This window comes from Leguminivora glycinivorella, chromosome 2 (genome assembly GCF_023078275.1).
Source record: "Leguminivora glycinivorella isolate SPB_JAAS2020 chromosome 2, LegGlyc_1.1, whole genome shotgun sequence".
NCBI lineage: Eukaryota > Metazoa > Arthropoda > Insecta > Lepidoptera > Tortricidae > Leguminivora > Leguminivora glycinivorella.
The window spans coordinates 10,828,141-10,851,977 of NC_062972.1; the positions used below are offsets into that span (position 1 = coordinate 10,828,141).

At 38.4% G+C, this 23,837-nt stretch overlaps 1 protein-coding gene and 1 long non-coding RNA gene across 2 annotated transcripts; one reads left to right on the forward strand and one right to left on the reverse strand.

The window, feature by feature from the left end:
* Positions 1-4,102: 4,102 nt before the first annotated feature.
* LOC125242230 lies at positions 4,103-15,899 on the forward strand. Its single transcript, XM_048150963.1, has 5 exons — positions 4,103-4,241; positions 9,766-9,975; positions 11,015-11,226; positions 12,226-12,375; positions 15,635-15,899. The coding sequence occupies exons 1-5, from the start codon at positions 4,232-4,234 to the stop codon at positions 15,737-15,739; spliced, it is 687 nt and encodes a 228-aa protein (XP_048006920.1). The 5' UTR covers positions 4,103-4,231; the 3' UTR covers positions 15,740-15,899.
* Positions 15,900-20,480: 4,581 nt separating this feature from the next.
* On the reverse strand, positions 20,481-23,795 carry LOC125237972. The gene is made up of 2 exons (XR_007178399.1): positions 21,872-23,795; positions 20,481-20,813 (listed from the first exon to the last, which is right to left on the reverse strand). It is a non-coding gene; the product is annotated as an uncharacterized LOC125237972 (long non-coding RNA).
* Positions 23,796-23,837: the final 42 nt, after the last annotated feature.

The window sequence follows — 23,837 nt, forward strand, 5'->3', positions numbered from 1 at the left end:
ATCTGGCCTTGGTGCCTAAGCATGCGCAATGCCTACTCTATGCTGACGACCTGAAACTAATTTACAGGGTCCAGGAAGATTCTGACTTACAATCTTTACAAAGTGATATTGATCGGGTTTATGAATTGAGTCTTGTAAACAAACTTCTGAAACTTCAGTTCAATGTTGACAACTGTGCGGTTATTACTTTTTGTAAAGCGCGTAGTCCCCTGTGTAGGCACTATCTCCTGGGGTGGAAACCCATCGCCCGTGTCACATCGATACGGGACTTGAGGGTTGTTTTAGATTCCCACCTTAACTTTCATGAGCACATGACAATGCTTGCTGCAGACTGTTACTGCAGGCTTGGGTTTGTTGTCCGCAACGCCAAAGAATTTGACAATCCCAGGGACATAAAGCTTCTTTATACTGCCCTCGTGAGAAGTAAGCTTGAGACAGCCTCAGCCGTTTGGAATCCCCATGAAGCGCTCTACATCCTGCTGCTCGAAAAGGTCCAAAAAATATTTTTGCGTTTCTTTTATAAAAAAATGTACGGGTATTACCGATTCTTGTACCCAACAAAATTCCTTTTGGGGACGTTGGGTTTCTTCTCGTTAGAAGTTAGGCGTAATGTCGTGCTGATGTCTGTTGCATGTGGTATTTTGAAGGGGAGTCAGATTGCCCGGTTTTAGTATCCCAGCTGGTCTGTCTATTTGTTCCCTCTGTGACGAAATATGCTTTTCGTGAATGTAGGCACCCCCTACTGGCAGTGCCGGCCGCTTGAACCGTGTTTTGCCGCAAGTGACCGCTAGTTCGTGCACTGCAAATAGTGAATGAGTTTTTAGACGTGGCACCTAATGTTGATATTCTTGCGAGCAGATGGGCGTTTATACGTGACGAATGCATGAGGTTTTGTGTGGGATTGGATGCTAGGCCTTCATCTGTTATTTATTAGTTATGTTATGGTATGTAATGTTTTGATTTTGCTGTTTATTTAATGTTTAATTTTGTGCTACTTGTTGTAATGTTTATTTAAAATTCACGGTGCTTTAGTTTTGTATACTGTCATACTGTGTAATTTTCTTTGTGTAAATAAATAAAATAAATAAATCTATTTAAATATTATTGATCCTAGCGAAAAAACGTACAAAACTTTTATTGTAGCAAATTTTATGTTTGTTATTCCCGTTGAAGATTGATTTAGCTGTGGACCACCGTTTTCGAGTTATTTGCAAAAAACGGCTCGTGTAATCTATTTAAAATACTATATATTGATTTAGACTAACACGATTTGCACTCATAATTTTAGAACAAAACGGGACTTAATCGCGTAAACACTTACATTTATATTAGGCCCGACGTTTCGAACATCACATTATGTTCGTGGTCACGGGTAGACTGGCGAGGAATTGCATCAACATCTTCTAGCCGCGCGAGTTTCTCGAACTACCCGCACTTGTTCTTGATTATTCACTTTTGCGCTAGGGTTGTCACTTTGCCTACACACAACACTCACGACATCAGCCGTTGTGTCCCTCGGTGTTTTTTCGCGCTTACATTTGCTAATCACTGGATTCCACGAAGAAGAAATTCCCTGTCCCTCATTTTGGTTGAAATTTCGATGCTTCCTAATTTCAATCGCTTCACGTACTTTTCTACTGTAGAACAGACGTTCCGTTGATAGAATTTTGGGACTAAGTGTTTACGCGATTAAGTCCCGTTTTGTTCTAAAATTATTTAAAATACTGTCCTACTAAAATATTGATCCTAACGAAAAATCTTACATAACGTTTCTTGTAGCAAATATTATATAGATTATTTCTGTTTAATATTATTTCTGGTAATGGAGCACCGTTTTTGATGTTATTAACAAAAAGCGGCCCATGTAATCTATTTCAAAATACTTTCCAACTAAAATATTGATACTAGCGAAAAAACGTATAGAACCTTTCTTATAGGAAATTTTATGTAGATTTTATTCTCGTGAACATTTTAATTAGCTGTGGGCCACCGTTTACGAGGTATTTACAAAAAACGGCCCATGAAATCTATTTAAAAATATTTTCCAACTAAAATATTGATCCTATCGAAAAATCTTATAGAACCTTTCTTGTAGGAAATATTATGACGATTAATTCTGTATACCATTATTTTTTGCTGTGCGCCACCGTTTTTGAGTTATCAACAAAAAGCGGCCCATTTCAAAATACTTTCCAACTAAAATATTGATTCTAGCGAAAAAACGTATATTTATATATAAAAATGTAGATTTTTTCTCGTGAACATTTTATTTAGCTGTAGGCCACCGTTTACGAGGTATTTACAAAAAACGGCCCATGAAATCTATTTAAAAATACTTCCCAACTAAAATATTGATCCTAGCGAAAAATATTATAGAACCTTTCTTGTAGGAAATATTATGAAGACTAATTCTGTGTAACATTAGTTTTGGCTGTGAGCCACCGATTTCGAGTTATTAACAAAAAACGGCCCATGAAATCTATTTAAAAATAATTTCCAACTAAAATATTGATTCTAGCGAAAAATGTTATAGAACCCTTCTTGTAGGAAATATTATGTAGATTAATTTTGTGTAACATTAGTTTTGGCTGTGAGCCACCGATTTCGAGTTATTAACAAAAAACGGCCCATGTAATCTATTTAAAAATACTTTCCAACTAAAATATTGATTCTAGCGAAAAATGTTATAGAACCTTTCTTGTGGGAAATATTATGTAGATTAATTCTGTATAACATTATTTTTGGCTGTGAGCCACCGATTTCGAGTTATTAACAAAACACTGCCCATGAAATGTATTTAAAAATACTTTCCAACTAAAATATTGATTCTAGCGAAAAAACGTATAGAACCTTTCTTGTAGGAAATATTATGTAGATTAATTCTGTCTAACATTATTTTTGGCTGTGAGCCACCGTTTTTGAGTTATCAACAAAAAACGGCCCAAATATCTATTTAAAAATACTTTCTAACTAAAAAATTGATCCTAGCGAAAAAAGTTATATAACCTTTCTTATAGGAAATTTTATGTAGATATTTTCTGTTTAACATAATTTTTTGCTGTGGGCCACCGTTTACGAGGTATTGACGAAAAACGGAGCATGTAATCGATTAAAAAAAACTTTCTTACTAAATTATCCATTTATATATTGATCCTATCGAAAAAACGTACATAACCTTTCTTGTAGGAAATTTTATGTAGATATTTTCTGTTTAACATTTTTTTTGCTGTGGGCCACCGTTTACGAGTTATTTACGAAAAACTAAAAAATTGACTTTCAAGATCGAATGGCAGGGTACGGACCCCACCTCATGTCATGGCATTATTTTTCCATGGCTATTTAGACCCTCATCTTTCACTGGTAAAAATGACAGACTGCCTCAAGAACCTTTTTTGGAATTTTTTTTTTTACCACTTTGTACCGTTCTGGCACGGTGAAGGACCCGGCCAAATGATCTGGCATAAATACTATGCGACTTCTGAGGAACTCTATTTTCACTTTTTAATAATTCCAGGTTGCCTCAAACACCTTTTTTGGGCCTCAAAAAATTAAATCTTTAAAAATTCATAGCTCGATAAAGCCCCGCTCCCCAGCTGCCAGACTTGCAGACCTGATGTTGGCTATGATCAGAGAAGCATCTGAGCACCTTTCCAGGTTGCCTCAAGGACCTACTCCAAAATCCTGCCAGCTCTTGGACCATAACTATTTCAGTACAGATGGTGTTTTTTTTACGCACTAGTGCGAGAAGTGGTTCATTATATGCCAGGTCGAAACTTCGGAGGCTCATCTGTACTGAAAAACGTCGTACGATACACATGCGAAAAGGAAATTCGTAACTCGTGTCGATTTAAAACACTCCCTTCGGTCGTGTTTTAATTTATCGCCATTCGTTTCGAACTTCCTTTTTTACACACTTGTATCGTAATGTACTATTAAGTAACCACAATAAAATTCTGCTTCGACTAATATCAGGTATCTACTTACTCGTAATTATACATGCATGCATAAATCATAACAAGCCTCGTATCTTTAAGCAGAACAATGAAACATCGTGCTAGATAGGACAGAGGTACTTGCTAGAAAATACTTCATACCTGTATGTTTATTTATCTTATCACAACGAAGTTTCGAACGATAGGGCATATAACACACGTTATCGATAAAAAAACAGCTCATATTGGTTCTTACATTTGTGCAATTTGTTTTGAATTTGGATTTCAACGATTTGAAAATGTCACACAGTAAGTTTTGCACTTTCTTTCATTAATTGGTAATTAACTAATTAGTGTTAAAGGGGAAAACACCAGACATCATCAAATACAGGTTTTAATACATAACACTTAGAAAACAGAGCGTAGCTTGGTACAATTTACAGCACGACGCGGTAATGGCGGACGATCCTCTGACAGCTCCACCCGCGCCAACTAGTGACGCGACACCGACCGTAGGGCTTGACACAGCAAGCACCACAATCGGTTATTAGCTCGGCCTCCCTGATGAGAATTCTTCGCCCACGAAGACCAGCAGCAGCACCACAGGACTCTTGCACCTTCTGCGCCTTCCAAGTCGTTCCATCAGACTTGTGTCGCAGCCGATTGGAGCTCAGCATATCCGATAGCTTCTAAGACAAACGAAAACGATACCAATTGGCATCTCTCACTTAGAAAGTAATCTCCTAATGTTGAGGCCACATCAGAGTTACGATTTTATTACTGTTGGCCCTTTAAATACTAGTGTGGTATTTTTTTTTCAACTGATGCGATATTATCCACTGTCAAGTGTTTGGCCTAAAAGGAAAACATCATGTAGGCGAATATCGCACTCACAGCCAACAATTTTTAAGGAAGGATCATAGACATTTAAAACAACTTCCTATTAAATCAAATATCAAAGTCTAAAGGATAACATCACGACATTAGACTAATGGCGGCTGTCTTAAGGAAAACATCATGTAGATAATACTCTGCTTTTAGAGTAAGCTTCATGTAGACAACTATTATTATTTCATCAAGAAACATAATTAAAACAAAAACAACCAGCAAAAGAACTTGTGCTCTTTAAGCTGCTATAGCTTAAGTTTTGTACAACAATCTCTTTAAGGTTATTAAGATCACGGGCTCTTTAAGAATTTGTATCATAAGCTCTTTAAGAATTTGTATCATAAGCTCTTTAAGCTGATACGTCACATAGGCTCCCAAAGCATTAGTATCATAAGCTCTTTAAGCTGATACCTCATATAGGCTCTATAAGCTAAATTATATATGGGGCTTTTTAAGCTAATTAATATATGGGCTCTTTGAGCTAAATTACACATGGGGCTCTTTAAGCTAATTTATATATGGGGCTCTTTAAGCTAATTTAAATAATATGGGGCTCTTTAAGCATTTGTATCATAAGCTCTTTAAGCTGATACCTCACATCTCTTTAATTATATTTATGGGAGCTCTTTAAGCATTGGTATAATAGCTCTTTAAGCTAATTTAAATATATGGGGCTCTTTAAGCATTTGTATCATAAGCTCTTTAAGCTGATACCTCATATCTCTTTAAATTATATTATATTTATGGGGCTCTTTAGGCATTGGTATCATAGCTCTTTAAGCTGATACTTAACATGGGCTCTAAGATAATTTAATTTATTGGGCTCACTAAGAAACATTCGTATCATAGCTCGTTAAGCATTGGTGTCATAGCTCGCTAAGCTGACACTCCTCACAGGTTTGTTAATCATTCGTATCATAGCTCGCTAAGCTGATACATCTTACAGGCTCGCTAAGCATTGGTGTCATAGCTCGCTAAGCTGACACTCCTCACAGGTTTGTTAATCATTCGTATCATAGCTCGCTAAGCTGATACATCTTACAGGCTCGCTAAGCATTGGTGTCATAGCTCGCTAAGCTGACACTCCTCACAGGTTTGTTAATCATTCGTATCATGGCTCGCTAAGCTGATACGTCTTACAGGCTCGCTAAGCATTGGTGTCATAGCTCGCTAAGCTGACACTCCTCACAGGTTTGTTAATCATTTGTATCATGGCTCGCTAAGCTGATACATCTTACAGGCTCGCTAAGCATTGGTGTCATAGCTCGCTAAGCTGACACTCCTCACAGGTTTGTTAATCATTCGTATCATGGCTCGCTAAGCTGATACGTCTTACAGGCTCGCTAAGCATTGGTGTCATAGCTCGCCTGTTCTATTTTATTTCTAAAACATTGACACATTAGCTCTATTTTAGTTATTCAGTGTCCATGTCCACTCATATCTCTTGGGAAGTCCAAGAGGCTCATATAATAATTTGTATGTGAGTTTTATATTTGATCAGTAATAAATTGACATTATTTTAACCATGAACTACTATTTATTACTTCAAATTACATATGTGAATATCAATCACATAAAAGTGAAACCTCATATGATATAATTTGACCTTACCATGTTCAATTTTGTCCCGCTTACTATATTTTATGTACCTCCATTTACACAGAACAATATTACACATATTTGTGCAATCAAAATGATTCCTGCAAAATGCAGGAACTAGGCTTCTATTATGGGTGTGCAGATTGGCAGACACCCATCCATCTTGTTCATCTCTCTGGTAAATTATAAACTCAGGATAACATGTTTATTCTGTGAACATACAATTGAAGCAACAACTTTTCCTGAAATTACATTTATTACCAACATGCTTCCATAATTAATAATGCCACACTTCACACAACACTCTCAATTTTGTGATAAGAGAAACATGCTGTTCAATATCCCATGACAGCAATGCCGGTAATGCATAAATAGGTATTTAAGATTCCATTATATTATTAATTGCAATAATAACATCCAAGGAGTAATATTCACACACCACACAGGTAGTTCTCAACTAATTACTTACAACCATTCAGTGCTTAAAATATTTTTAGTGACAATAATAGGTAAGTACTCAATATTAAATCACCGAACTCTCATAATGGTAACTTATGGGGTAATTAATAAGCAATACTTTTTGAAGTTAAATTATAGAATCCAGTAATATTGGTAAAAACCATTAGATTTAGACAGTGTTTTAATAAAGCTCAATAATAAATCAGAAACCTTAGCTGATAAAATATCATAAGCATTTCCAACACAACTACAGAATTTTCTGAGCTTGTTACCGATGAATGGATTTTATATGATTAGGATTCAGGGCAATTATTATGGTGCCTGACTATGATGTTATTGTAGTCATCTAGCTGCCATAGTTGGCATTCATAGTCCAATATTATTATTACTGTTCTTTGAATATTATGAAGAGTAGACTAAGAGTCAATGGCAATAAAATTATTAATGACATCTGTCCATGTCAATAAAGGTAAGAATTAAGAATGCTGCTTATGCGCAATAGGTAAAAACTCTTCTTTAACAAGTGTATAACATAACCTTTCACAAGTTGTCCTTGATTGCTTAATGATATTCAAGATCTCATACAGTAACATTCAGTTCTTGAACTTGTCACAACATATATAAAATTATAACTTACGTGACTTAAACATCGTTCCAACAATTGAAACTACATGATAAAGCTTACCATACTCTGTAATTCTACCACCTTTTTGTATTGTATCCAAGTCGTATAACGACATGGCCTTCAATCACGTACTGGATCATCAGTAACTTACTTAACCTTTTCTTCTCGAAAATATGCCTTACCAAGGCTTTACCGATTATCTGTTTTCAGTATTCAATGATGAATGGCGCCAGAAGTATAGTAATTCACAAGAACCGGCGTTACTTTCGTGAACAATAATGAGTAGGCAAATACGGCTTTTACGCCAATTACAATATATCGCACGTGTAGTTCACGGATCTCACTTCTGACCTGTTAAAGGGGAAAACACCAGACATCATCAAATACAGGTTTTAATACATAACACTTAGAAAACAGAGCGTAGCTTGGTACAATTTACAGCACGACGCGGTAATGGCGGACGATCCTCTGACAGCTCCACCCGCGCCAACTAGTGACGCGACACCGACCGTAGGGCTTGACACAGCAAGCACCACAATCGGTTATTATTAGGCATATTCAGTTCTTAGCTAAGCAGTTTGTTTATATTTCTATTGTTAATTAGAGTAGATAATTGTTAGACGGAAGTGTTGAGTGAGGAAGTTGTTGCGTGTGTCGTTTTATGTGTCTTAACTTAATACTCTTGATTAAACAATAAGCTACTTTCCTGCTAGACAAATCAGCTTCTTTTTAAGAACTGTCAAAACGATCTTGAACGACTTGCTAATAAGGAATTAATATAAAATCGAATTGAGTGACGTCACGGTCAACTGATTTACTTTATATATTTCTATCTGATTTATAAAATATAAATTGGAGTTCAAAATAACTTCTGTCCCTGTTCTTCTTATAATTATCTGATGCTTTATTTCGTGCATGGTAGAAATTATTTAATTTAAGTACAGTCAAGTTGCCTATTGCCACACCTCGGCGATCAAATATATGAAAGAGGCGCGTTCCTAGCACACAGTCGTGCCACAGGTCGTGCCGTGTCGTGCCTATGCTCGTGTAGGTGAACGCGTACTATGCTTGTATGAGTGAAATATGACAGGTCGTCTATTCGCGTTTTTGACAGGCGGTAACTGTGAGGTAACCGAGAGGGGGTGGGCGGCACTTTCAGCGGGGAGCGGGAGTGGCCATACTGTACGATATTATAATACTCTTTATTATACTGTGCTATTGCTACAATCGTCCGACAGATGCAAAATGCTCTAAACGGGCGGCAAACTGAAAGATAGAAGGTATTGCGGCCTTAAATATCCAGTGTTTGATTTGGAGTAGGTGTGAAGCTAAAAAGTACCCAGATATTTATCACTAAATAGGTACATGTCTACTTCTTGGAGTCTGGTTTGGGTCATAGATCACTCAGTTTTCATAGACGAATAAATAATACATCTGATGTTTGCGCTTGAGACAAATATGAGTAGCCCAAACATAACAATAGCTTGCATAGCTGGGCATTAACTCGTTAATCCGTTAATCGTTAATTAACGAAGTTAACATTTCGATTAACGGATTAACTTTTAAGTTAACTTGAAAAAATGTTAACGGACTCGTTAACTTCCGTTAAATTTCTCCGAGTCCGTTAATCGTTAATCTAGTAGGGCACTGGCGCCATCTGCGCTGCGAAAAACACGTTCTGAACGCTACTATAAAAGCCCGAAGTACGGCAAATCCTAGGTTTTACCGATGTCGATTGCTAAAAGTTCGAAATATTACCTAAAAAAGTATTCTTCACGTGGATTTGCTTTTACTAACTTTGATTCGGTGAATCCTAAGCTTTACCATGGCGACTGTTGTAGTGATAGGGCAGCAAATTCGAGCCCTATTTACGACCACATTCGCTTCCCTAGCCTCTACCGCCCAAAGTGCCACAACAGTCCCGTTACCGCCAGCATCTCTCCTGACACAGCTCTTGGCAGTATCTCAGGCGATCACTGCCTTCCACGTGCAGCCTAGAGTTTAATAGGCTAGCTGTACTTCGGCCTTTTACAGAAATATAATACGTTATAGTGGATACTGATGCAACTAAATAATTAAAGAAAAGTTCAATTTTTTTCACGTGTTAACGGATTAACGATTAACTTTAACTTACGTTAAATTTGTCGAAATGTATCGCTTTAACGATTAACGAAGTTAACTTTTTTAGTAACGGATTAGCGATTAACGAAGTTAACTATTTGATTAACGGTGCCCAGCTATGATAGCTTGTAATGCTTCTAGATCCATGGCCCCACGGTCCGCCTCACCCGCCGCCGCCGTACCACCCGGGGTACTCGTACCCGCCGCCGCCGGGAGGGTACGCCTACGTTCCTACTCCGGTGATGATGCCCGTGCCGGCTATGCCCGTCTATCCCGTGGTACAGCCGCAGCCGACTCCGCACCCGGCGCCGCCGAGCTATGTGCCGCCGCCGCATCCCCAACCTTATGCTGGTAAATATTACTTTCCTAGTTTCACTTAATAATTTAGTGGTTTCCTGGTTTCCCTTGTAGCTGCAGAGTTGCGTACATAAACTATATAATATATGTACCTACCTAAGTAGGATGACAATTATGATACGAGATGATCTGATGAAGGAAACAGGAGTTGATCGTCTGCTTGTAGAAATTCTGATGAAACAAGGCAACCTCGTTTTGTTTTGGGTTGTTGAAATTGACTCGAATCGAAAAATTACTGTCAGCGATAATCAAGCTCCACAGAGAACCTCCTATAGAGTAGCATTCTTGTATATTTTGTTCGCGATACGAGTCACCAGTGCCAGGGGTGCGAGGAGCGGGCGGGGAATGTGTTAAGCGCGCTGTGATTGGCCGTTTCAAGGACGGCGGGCAGTCGCGCCAGATGAAAAGGGACAGAAGTATGACTGTCCCTCTACTGTCGCGTAAGTGGCCAGTGTAAGTTGACCTATGCCGGCTCTGAATAAATTATAGATATGACTTATTTGTGGAATGTAATGTCGTCTGTTTTTAAATTTGAGCTTCTTGTTACCTTTCCACACCATTTCACACTACAGGTGGACATCTTTAAGACATCAAAATACCCTTTTTCAATTTTTTTACTGCGAAAAACACGCGCTGCTTTCGGGTCTGTTACTTGGTCGCTACTGATCGGGCACGGCGAGCGCCCGCGCTTATATCAGTGCAAATACTAGGAAGGCTGGCGACCACGAGTCGTCTTGTAATGGATGTCTATAGGGGTTGATCTGTGTCAAGCTCGTACTAAAAATTTAACGTTATCTTAACCTTATTATTATTAAGGGCATATTTTTATTTTCTTGTCTGTTTTACTTTTTCACCAAATGTGGGAATTTTTGTACTTTTTCTACTCAGAATCATGGGCTCTTTCGATTCCGCAGGAGAAAATAACTGTCTCACAATTTTTTTTGGCCAGTAAAAGAAATTGGTCGTCTTCACTTTGAAAGGTTGTAACACAGAAATACAACAGCCATTTCATTTCGAAATCCCTGATTTCCAGATCCGATAGACTGGGTGCCAGCGACCGGCTTCTCTGCTCCCGGTTTAGTGGAGCGAGCATTCGTAGCCGGCAAGGAAGCTTGGGACGGTAGTCCGCTCTGTGTTATCAGGGCTCACCACAGTGGGGAGCTAGTCCCGGGAAAACTGGCTATTAAACACCGCTCTGCGTATATACCGCACGGAGGGAAGGAGGTCCCGGTGCACAATTTTGAGGTAAGTTCCGACGCATTTAGGTGCAACAGAAAACTTCAACTACCAGGGGCCCATTTCTTGAAGCTACAAGTCACAATTTACAAGTGGTTGTCAATGTCTAATACTCGTATGACAAGTTGGAAAGGGACTTCCGCTTGTAACTTGTAACTTTCAGTTTTGCGAAATGGGCCCCAGTTGTCACCACTAGATGCTAAATGTAATTCGTCAAGTGCAAGCAAAGAGACTTGGGATGATCAGTGAGTGAGTGAGTGGTCACTGAGTAATCAGGGTGCATCACAGTGTCAAGTTCGATTCGACAAAGCTTCCCATGAGACAGACGATTGAGGTGTCGATGCATAATTTAGAGAGCTTCGACAACCAACCAAGGAGCAAGCCGCTCTGCGTTGGGCGAGCTATAATTCTACACCAGTTTTTCGTAGCCCCAAAGACTGATAGGAGATTACTATGCGTAATAATTTCAAAATATTTAGTTAAAGCTGCAGTATCTTCCATGGCAGTTCACTACAACACAAGAATTACAAATTCGGACCCAACAACTGAAGCGTAGATATAACCTTGCGTTACTTACACTTATAAAATAATTATCTATGTAAAACTATAATTTATCCACTTAAGGTTTAATAAATAATACATTTACTCCTTATAGAAGCGCTGGTAGCCTAGCGGTAAGTACAAGCGACTTTCGTTCTGGAGGTCGCGGGTTCGAACCCCGGCTCGCACCAATGAGTTTTTCGGAATTTATGTGCGAAATGTCATTTGATATTTGCTAGTCGCTTTTCGGTGAAGGAAAACATCGTGAGGAAACCGGACTAATTCCAATAAGGTCTAGTCCCTTCGGGTTGGAAGGTCAGATGGCAGTCGCTTTCGTAAAAACTAGTGCCTACGCCAAATCTTGGGATTAGTTGTCAAAGCGGACCCGAGGCTCCCATGAGCCGTGGCAAAATGCCGGGATAACGCAAGGAGGATGACTATGATGACATTTACTCCTTATATTTACAGGTTCTATGCGTACCTGAGCACATGGTGCACTGGGTGACAGCCAGCCACGGCAGCGTGCCCCCCGACGCCATTATAGCCGGCAACACGCACAACGCGGAGCCTCTCTACATATGCCGCGTGAAGCACATGAGATCCGTCACCCCTGGAAAGGTAAACACGTTTTTGGTTGGGAACAAGAGGAATTAGAATTACTGCTATAAAAACAAAAAAAATGGCTAACTTATGTTTTCGAAATAGTCACTTGCTGCCATTTGCTAAGACAGTCACTTGCTGTCATTTGCTAAGGTGAGCCACTCTTTCTGACGCAATCGGGTAAAATATACTATATTCATGAAACATAGAATCCTGGCGGTCCAGGCTTCAAATCCCGGTAACCACCCATAGTACAAGCTTTGCTTAGGCTAAGTCCATCTGTGTAAGGTGTCCCCAATATTAATTAATTAATTTAATTTAATTTAATTAATATAGTGATACGGAGAAGGGTATAGTTAGAGGAGATTTCAAGAAATGAAGAAATGTAGAATATGATATATTAGACCGTGAATTATAGGATCCACGTTCTTCGTCACATACTCTTTTTGTGAAGACCGGGTACCTACATGGTCTTCCTTGCCTAAAGGACCCTTTTGCTACATATGCATAAGGAGTATTTTCAGATGGAAACCATATAATTTCAATATTTTGATGTCATGTTTGAAACTCGATTCTCAAAAATGTACAAATATGTATGAAATTTCAGCGAGCACTGTTACATACACAATCACTACACACTACACTACGTGTGCTACATGTGCTACGCCGTAGCATCGTAGCCCGTAGGGGAGGCCCCAAAATGGAATAAACTTAAATTACACAGAACTAAATCAAGATAGAAGGAAAATGCTCGGCGATTAACAGCGAAACCGAGCGTGTAACGTTTTGTGTCGAGCCTATGACGTCACGAGTGTACTTTAGTGATGGGAACGTTGTCGCCGCGTAACCCATTCGATCGATTGTGGAGGTTGCGTGCGGGATGCCCGCCGAAGTTAAAAATATCGGATGTTCATCTTCGTTGTGAAATGAAGTAAGTATATACCTGTATTCGTGTGATGACAAACAATTCACTAGTAGGTATATAATTTGCCTAAGGCCAGGAACAAAGATTTTAGTAGGTAGGTATTAATACTAGTTAATATTTCGTAATAATTTTAAGAAAATCGACCATGTACTCACTTCATTATCCTCATGTTATTTGTTATAAATAACAGTAATATATAAATATTGTAGTAATATATAAATATAATTAACCATTAACACATTTTTAGAGTTATTTTTATTCATAATAAATATAGAGCGTATTATGTTTGTACTTGTTTTTCTGCCGACCACAAATTCAACGTTAATACCGTAACTGTAACCTATTTTAAAGTTAAATTTACTTTTCACTCGTACTTTATATATATAGTTTCATAACAATATAAAAACATAATTATAATTTCCACTGCTTCGCAAAATCGATTTAAATCGAATAAGGAAATCGCAGTTCCGTGGTGCACCACTATTCTTAAGTTCGACGTGAGTTCGACGGACAAAATAACAAATCTACCTTCACTTTGTCTCGACAGTTTGAATAGCCTATTTTTATATCGCTTGTTTTAAACGCACGCCAAGTCGGACTCGTCAAATTAAAGCCGCAATGGAAAACTAGTTTGACGGCCGTACGTCAGCTAATGTTTTGATGATAAAAATAGGAAAATCGTGTTTTTTATTTAATAAAAAATATTTTAGGACAAATGGTACTTACCGATGATAGGAAACACTTTTTTTAACACTCTTGCTTTTATTGGTGGTGTTTGAACAGTTAATTATCGAATACCGACCCATTTTGTATTTTTCACTGTATGTCACTCGCGGGCAGCGGTCGGGAGCAGACTGACTTGCGCGGCGAACAATGTTGCTCGCTATTTAACTTTTCCGCACGCGAAGTAGATACACTTTTTCCTTCTATCTTGATTTAGTTCTGTGTTAAATTATATGCTCATTTTATTACCCGACTACGGCGACGCAAAAGGAGGGTCATGATTTTAACTTTTAATGAACACTAACCAGACATTAACCGACCAGAAATACCGGGTGGGCCCTATAAAAAAAAGCAAAAAATTAAACTGTACGCTATACTCATACTGACCTACATTTGTTCAGCGACTTTTAAAAACTAACTTGTATTTTGATTTTTATCACCCTTGAAAGTTTTTCCTAAGAGGTAATGCATTGCGAATTCTGTCAAGTCTAAAGTGTGACGAACAACGTCAATAACAACAATAATGGCATACCTACATTGAAGCAAATATTTATTTTGTATGAAAATTTAAAAACTTAAAGACTTCATATGTTTTAAAAGTCGCTGAACAAATGTTGGTCAGTTTAAGGACGGAGTCTAGCCTAAAGTTGAATTGTCAGGAAGGAACTTTTATTCTGATGTATGGGGTCATTCAGTTTAGTATGAAGAAAATATTTCTAATGTAATTCCGCACCATGGCGCGTAGTCATATATTTCTGGTCAGGCTTTAGCAGAAATCTGTTCAAGAACATGTCGTATCGTGTTTTGTTAATAGTATTTTATGCAACTGGCGTTTAAGTGAGGTCAAAAAAGACGAGTGGCGTGAGTAACAATTTGAGGCGAAGCCGAAAATTGTTAATAAAGACGCCACGAGTATTTTTTGACTCAGTTAAACACCGTTGTCAGTTAAATACAATACTTTTTCTACGACCATGCACTTACTTTTTAATAGTTTTCTAGAATAACTTTCGTGAAATTCGCACTATTTCCTGTATTTTGACTTGTCGGCCTCCCCTCTGTTCCTGCCTCACCCTGTCGCTCGCACTCCCCCGCGATGTCGCCAGCCCCCGGCGCCCCGCGCACCCACGCTATATCCCTTAAAGGCTTCCTAACAATGCTTTAAGAGCTATATCGTATGCGTGGGTGCGCGGGGCGCCGAGCGGGGGCGGGCATCTTTTATAGTTTTAACGATCTATGCACGACACTGTAAATGACGAATAACAACACGGGAGTAGAAAAAAGAAATTATCAACTTTCTTCACGTAGATATCTATCTCTATCGCTCTTTCGTATTGGCGCTACAGAGCCAGACTACCTTTCGCGGCGTTTCGTTTTCGTTTCGCGTCGTAGAAATGCCATTCTTTGCGACGCCAGACGCCGCAGAACTGCAGTCTGGCTCTGTCGCGCCAATACGCAAGAGCGATAGAGATAGATAGATAGCTACGAAAGATCACAATCTCGTGCATTGGGCTACGCACACTGAACGTGAACTCGATAGGTTAAATATATAGGTATCAAGTTATAGCGTTATACCCATTGATACGCTAAACTATGTTTGTGACAACCTGTATATATTTTTAATTTTTGCAGGTACACCCTAGCCACGGCTGTGCGTATATCTCGTTTGGAGGCAGCGAACATTCCTACAAGCACTACGAAGTTCTTTGCAAAGTTAACACATCTACGTGGCGATAGGGAATATTGAAATCTTATGGTGCTCTCACATTGACATTACGATACAAGTGCGTAAAAAAGGAAGTTCGAAACGAGTGGAGATATTAAATTAAAACACGACCGAAGGGAGTGTTTTAAAGTCGAGACGAGTTACGAATTTCCTTTTCGCACGTGTATCGTACGACGTTTTTCAGTACAGATGGGCCCTCCGAAGTTTCGACCTGACATATGTGTAATGAACCACTTCTCGCACTAGTGCGTAAAAAAACACTATCTGTACTGAAAAGTAGTACATTACGATACAAGTGCGGAAGAGGAAGTTCGAAACGAGCGGCGAAAAATTAAAACAGTTAAGAATTTGTTTTTCGCATGTGTATCATTAGCATAATATGGCCGTTTGAAGTTTCGACCTGACAAGAAATGGACTAAGTACTTTATTGCCCACTAGTGCGAGAAAAAGCCACCATATGCTTCTTGAGCTTACCGTGGGGCTCAGTCAATCTGTGTAACAATGTCCTATAATATTTATTTATTTGTTTTATTTTTATTTATATGTAATGTAAAACCAATTAACAATTGTAATAATTTTTTCAGTACAGATGGTGTTTTTTTTACGCACTAGTGCGAGAAGTGGTTCATTATATGCCAGGTCGAAACTTCAGAGGGTCATCTGTACTGAAAAACGTCGTACGATACGCGTGCAAAAAGGAAATTCGTAACTCGTGTCGATTTAAAACACTCCCTTCGGTCGTGTTTTAATTTATCGCCACTCGTTTCGAACTTCCTTTTTTACGCACTTGTATCGTAATGTACTAATATATCCTGTTAAAATATTGTTTATTTTATTTATTTAGTATTATAACATCCAATTAAAATATACCAATAGGTACTAAGTTTTTCATATTTTCTAATGTTTTGTAACTAAATACGTGTGTACGCGCTGGTAGCCTAGCGGTAAGTACGTGCGACTTTCGTTCCGGAGGTCGCGGGTTCGTACCCCGGCTCGCACCAATGAGTTTTTCGGAATTTATGTGCGAAATATCATTTGATATTCGCCAGTCGCTTTTCGGTGAAGGAAAACATCGTGAGAAAACCGGACTAATTCCAATAAGGTCTAGTTTACCCTTCGGGTTGGAAGGTCAGATGGCAGTCGCTTTCGATTGTAAACAATATCAATATATAAGTACGTTTTTGGCTTATGAATCTTATGATAGATGTACCATTTTTGATTTTAACTTCGAAATACAGTTTTGATAATGATTCGTATGATGTTACAAAAATCATTCGAAAGTATTAAGTAAAAAAAAATATATGTGACATAATTGTGAAGAATGATAAGAGGTGAAGAGAAGTAAGCCTACACTGCATTATTCATCATCGTATTTAAGTTGGTAGAATTATCATAAGTTCTACCCGTTTTTAGGGTTCCGTAGCCAAAATGGCAAAAACGGAACCCTTATAGTTTCGTCATGTCCGTCTGTCCGTCTGTCCGTCTGTCCGTCTGTCCGTCTGTCCGTCTGTCACAGCCGATTTACTCGGAAACTATAAGTACTACAGTGATGAAATTTGATGGGAATATGTGTTGTATGAACCGCTACAAAATTATGACACTAAATAGTAAAAAAAAAGAATTGGGGTGGGGCCCCCATACATGTAACTGAGGGATGAAAATTTTTTTTCGATGTACATACCCGTGTGGGGTATCAATGGAAAGGTCTTTTAAAATGATATAAAGTTTTCTAAAAAACATTTTTCTTAAAGTGAACGGTTTTTGAGATATCAGCTCTCAAAGTCGTAAAAAGTATGTCCCCCCCCTCTATTTTTATAACTACGGGGTATAAAATTAAAAATAGAGGTGATGCATGCTAATTAACTCTTTCAACGATTTTTGGTTTGATCAAAGTATCTCTTATAGTTTTTGAGATAGGTTGATTTAACTGTAATTTTGGCAGGTGTATAAATTGACATAATAAGTTTATTATATTTGCTGCTACGGAACCCTTTGTGCGCGAGCCCGACTCGCACTTGGCCGGTTTTTTTTATTATTTTTGTTTAAGTATTGTATAATTATGTAGATTGTGCAACATACGACGACAAATATTTCCAAAGAGAGTAGGGTTTCAAGTTGGTAATTTATATTTTTATGATCAGCATTACCCAACAGGGACCGCATGGGTACCCTTTAAAACGGCTTTGACCGACTCTTTTACGGCTACCCGACCGTTAATTGACATTGCTGACTGTCACTTAGACATAAAAGTGGTCATGGGTGTGGTCAAATAGGTTTGTGGGGGTGCTGACTTCAAAATTAATGACCAATTGGAAATATGACATTGCTGACTGTCACTTTGACATAAAAGTTGTCATGGGTGTCATCAATAGATTTCCGGGGGTGCTGATTTCAAAATTGAACACCACTTTGGAATCTGACATTGCTGACTGTCACTTTGACATAAAGTGGTCATGGGTGTGGTCAAATAGGTTCTCGGGGGCTCTGGTTCCAAAATGAATAACCAATCTGAAATCTGACATTGCTGCCTGTCACTTGACACAAAAGTCGTCATGGGTGTCGTCAAATAGGGTTTTTGGGTGCTGACTTCAAAATTAATGACCAATTGGAAATCTGACATTGCTGACTGTCACTTTGACAAAAAAGTTGTCATGGGTCAACGGGTCATGGGTCAGGGTGTCATGGGTCAATTATCGTGACTAAATTGGATTAGCAGGTGTTCGTTGGAAAAACAGTATTATGCAATATCTGGACCTGAAAAGAAAAGGTTATGAACCCCATCTACGGGACATATGCCGGTCTTGCCTTATAAATAGAAAAATGCTTATATGTTCAAAATTTCAACGTTATTTTATTAATTATCTAGCACATTCTGCTCTGTTATTACGTAAAATAACAATGATCATGATTTTGGAACCTAGTCTCATATGAAATTACGCGACAACAAGCACTAGACGGTCTTTCTGTACTCATCGCGGGAGGACGGTCAACCCGCCGAGCCTTATAAAATGTGATTTTTATCACTTAAAAGTACCTTAATTCACCAAAATGTTGTAAAATCTTTGTAAAATATAATATTTGCTATCCCATAGGACCATGCGCATAACGCCAGACTACATTAATTATAGAGTTTTATCCACTCAAACTTTAATTCAAATAAACTATGCCGGTATTGCCCGCACTGACCTTACCTACAAATGTACATAAGGACGACTTACTTGCAAGATATGGTCCTATTATTATTTTATTGTTAATCAATTACCTGCTATGTACCCTAACATACCTAATGTAATGTAGCTATTGAACCAAGGTCTACGCAAACGTTATCTATATGATATGTGATTTGATTAATCACGGCTTAGTCATAAAATTATTTACTTATGTAAATTGTACAACAATCTTAACAATCGATAACACACTTTAGAAATCAAACATTTATATTCAACACCTCTTGATTGTTTAGTGACATAGGTACCATGATCAGTTGCCATGCATGCAGACGCTAGATTCCACAGTATTTGCCCTGTTCTGTTCAGTAATGTCACTGTTCTGGACGAAAGTGCATGCTGTTCTTATAAAAATACCAAAGTCACTATAAGCGTGCCGTTCAGATTTGAGGAGTTCGGTTCTGACCATCATCAGCAATTCCACTGCACCAAATGTCACTGTTCTGGACGAAAGTGCATGCTGTTCTTATAAAAAATACCAAAGTCACTATGAGCGTGCCGTTCAGATTTGAGGAGTTTGGTTCTGGCCATCATCAGCAGTTCCACTGCACCAAATGTCACTGTTCTGGACGAAAGTGCATGCTGTTCTTATAAAAATACCAAAGTCACTATAAGCGTGCCGTTCAGATTTGAGGAGTTCGGTTCTGACCATCATCAGCAATTCCACTGCACCAAATGTCACTGTTCTGGACGAAAGTGCATGCTGTTCTTATAAAAATACCAAAGTCACTATAAGCGTGCCGTTCAGATTTGAAGAGTTCCGTTCTGGCCATCATCAGCAGTTCCACTGCACCACATGTCACTGTTCCGTACCTAAATGCATGCTGTTCCTTTAAAAACACAAAAATCACCACATGTATGCCTTTCAGATTCGAGGAGTTCCCTCGATTTCTCCAGGATCCCATCATCAGAACTGGGTTCTGAGAAAAATAGGACCAATCTGTATGCATATACATTCAATCAAAAAAAATTTTTCAAAATCGGTCCAGTAACGACGGAGATATCGAGGAACAAACATTAAAAAAAAATAATAATAATAAAATAAAAAAACATACAGACGACTTGATAACCGTCCTTCTTGAGAGATATGAGGCGACGGTTAAAAATATGACAAAAATCACAAAAGTAGAACTTTATAAAGACTTTCTAGGAAAATTGTTTTGAACTTGATAGGTTCAGTAGTTTTTGAGAAAAATACGGAAAACTACGGAACCCTACACTGAGCGTGGCCCGACACGCTCTTGGCCGGTTTTTTTGTAGTCTTAGGTCGGTACCAACTTAGAATATGACCAAATACGAAATGACGAAAAAAGATTGAGTCGAAATAAGAAAAAGGCCAACAACTCATTATGGTCAAAAACGATAATGACTGCAGACTAAGTTGGCGAATGAATGGCTGACGAAAGCAGAATCGGACAAATTTAGTGACGAAAAACGAACGAGTCGACCCAAGAGTATTAGGGCTAAAGTAAAAAGTAAAAGGTTCGTACATACACTACCATTGTGCATAATTACAAAGGTCCACTTACTTAATTAAAATAAATTATTATTATTTATTACCCATAAACTACAAAATAACATTAACAAGCAGAAATTTCAATCCATAGCCGATCAAACAAGTTTGTCACTAGACATATAATAATATAATGGTTTTTTTTTAATTTGCTGCTTCTAGTGACACTGAACATATTTTTATCTTCCCATCGGTCCCGGGCCAGGAGGGCTATCGACCACCATCACACCACCGCCATCGTCCGCCATTTGAGGGTAACCCATGTCGTGCATCGGAGGCTGGTCTGCAACGTTCACGCCGCCGCCATCGTCGCCACAGCAACTGCTGCACCCACCCATGTTTATTCTGGAATAGAAAATATACTTAACTCATATCTAAAGTCAATATCAGGCGGGCTAGCATACCTTGCGTTCTCGCCCGCGAGTCCATAGCAAGCGCAAGGTATGCTAAACCGTCATCAATGGTTACCTACCATTTTTCTAAAGTTTCGACTGCACTGACCGTGGTCACGGAAGACTAAACTTATACCAGGGGCGGCTCACTCCGCGATTCTATCGCCGCGCTACAAGTACATGCCGGCGGCCGCGAGTTCGCGGCCTAATCAGGGGTGGCGCGCGTTCTCACGGAACGCACGCTCGCACCTTCTAATGTTACATTACATCGCGAGTTTTTTTTAAGGTTCATATGCGATGCCCGCGTGTGGAATGGCTAATAATGCATAGTTAAATAGATATCATGAATAAAATAAATACCATAGGACATTTTTAAACAGATCTACTACTGATTAACTCCCCCAAAAAGATTCAATGAGGCTTGTGATGTTGGAACTCAAACTAAAATATATACGAGTAAATACTATATATATACCTAGAAAGTACCTAAGACTTGAATATAATAGTATAACATTTTATCTGAGTATTAATTCGTTTTAGTCCAAAGGCAACCCTATCGCCGGGCGCCGCGGACGTGCGGCTCGTTTCTTTGTTAGAATTTTGTAGGCATTTAAAAAGGCGGCATGTCGTGAACATCAAAGCAGTGGGCCTTCTGTACTTGTACTATTATATATTCTGTGCTTATACTGAAGTCAGCAAATACCTCTTTTGTATGGGTAAAGTAAATAATAGTTAATTGTATCAACCGGTACCAGTGTTATACAATTAAAGCTGATAAGATCTCAGATTGATTATTTTTAGGATGTCTTGTATTTCATGACGAGGAAATGAAACAAATATACACATGCAAAATAATGTAACTAATTACATAATTAATGGATTAGAAAAGGTAACCAGAAAGGTTACCTACCTTTTACTTATAAGAAAACCAAACTACAGTATCCGGTTTAAATAGGTGATAACGACATGTTAATTTTTTAATGAATAAGTGTTAAAAAATCGAAAACTTACGTTTTGTCTTTGTGAGTTACAGCAATGTACTAATATTGCTAGGTATTTTATTTCAATTCTGGCCAAATTGATGCCAGTTATGGGCTGATAAGATACTAATGTATGGCCACTTGCGGTATCTCATCGATAAAACTGTTGTCTATCATGACACATAGCTAGGCAGTAACAGTTTCAGGGAAATTTGATTGCCAAATCTGAATTATGATAATTATGTCAGAAACTAGTCAATTCATTGTTTTGCGTATGAAATTTAATTAATCAGAATAGTTTCTTTGAATAGATAGGCTTCTACGTTTCCGTATTAACATGATTAAAATATGTTTTTACTCAACTTTTTTTAAAAGATAGGAAAATGAAATTATTTATTCATGCATTTGGAGAATGGGTTACATTAAGGTTAACATTTGCTACACTAGTAATCTCACCAAACTCTACCTAAACGAGCAGAGATGGTAAGCGGTCAACGCCGCCTATTGTCACCCGAAACACCTGAAGGGTTATGGACGTTATGGTGTAGATGCGTTGTTGGCCTTTAAGAGGGAGTACGCTCATTGTAGGTTTGAAACTTTTATCGATTTACAATAAGTAAATTAGGTTAAGTAATATTAACTAGCTAACTTTCATTTTTTTCACCACACCAACTGGAACTGGTAAAAAGCGAGAAAGCAAAAAATAAAAAAAAATCCGAAAAAATCAAACCGTAGGCACCAAAATATTGCCTAGACATAAGGAACATAACACCAATATTTCATATCATGTTTGAGAAAATAATCATACTTGCGATGATGGAATTGACCGATCATAGTTAGTCATTTGTTTCAAATATCGAACGTTTGCCATGGTTACAGAGCCAAACTATGCGTTTTCAATTTTTTTTTGTTACTGCGCGCGTGCGCGGGATACCGGCGGGCGCTGGCTTTGGGGACTTTTACGTAGGGTTTTAAAGATCTATGACGACTCTGTAAATGACGAATAACAGTCCGGGAGTAAAAAATAGTATATTACAAGATCGTTGAAACCATGCAAAACCATGAAACATAAAATAAACCGTAAAGGTAATTGGAAGCTTTAGCAACTTAAATGTATAAGATTCTAAATAATAGATGAAATGTTTTCTTATAATTTAATAAATATTATTTACACTTATAATTATATTACAGGTATATTGGGGACTATGTCCATCTATACATTTAAATTCAGGAATACCTTTTAACACGTTCACAGAAGGCTAGTGACGTCATCTGTCATAGACCAAAGGAAACAAATGACTACGCGTATATAGCATACGTGTCCACGAATGTGTTAACTATTAAGTACCTACATAATATTTATAATAGCCAATTAGCCATCCAGACAGATATATCTGAGCGCCCAAGGTACTCACGCGTATCAGATAACGCGTCTAAATAATTATGTATAGCCAATGCCAAGATGTTAGACACGAGCCTGAAGAGCCTAGGCCTGTTCATACGGGCAAGCACGGTAGCGTGATAAAGCTTATCGTGTCGGTGCGAGACTTTAGTACTTACAGAATGTGCGAAAAAGACGCACAGGCCATATCACGCGACCGTGCTTGCCCGTCAGATGTTCAGATTACTCTGCAATGATTTACCTATAGTATAAAATACTTAATTATTTATAATTAAAAAAAGAGAAGGATGGAAAATTAACCCATCATTGAGGTTTGTTCTTACACCTATGTACTATCAAGGTTTGGGCAGTTAGCGACTTAGCACTGAATATACCTACTATAAACTATACACTCTATACGTACTTCAGCAGAGTTACGGCTCAGCCTCGACATTGGTCTAAGCGCGACAGCGGTGAGCGGCAGCCATACGTGCGAATGAAAAGTCCCATCGCTGTGTCTCGCTTCAATGTATGGCCGCCGCTCACCGCTGTCGCGCTTAGACCATTGTCGTGGCTAGGCCGTTAGCACATGATTGCCGCGAGAGTATGTCGCCGT

Excerpts from the sequence above, each read along its gene's own strand:
- LOC125242230 (XM_048150963.1), top strand. Across the intron at positions 11,227-12,225 it reads TCCCGGTGCACAATTTTGAG|GTTCTATGCGTACCTGAGCA; the intron begins GTAAGTTCCGAC and ends TTATATTTACAG. Across the intron at positions 12,376-15,634 it reads GATCCGTCACCCCTGGAAAG|GTACACCCTAGCCACGGCTG; the intron begins GTAAACACGTTT and ends TAATTTTTGCAG.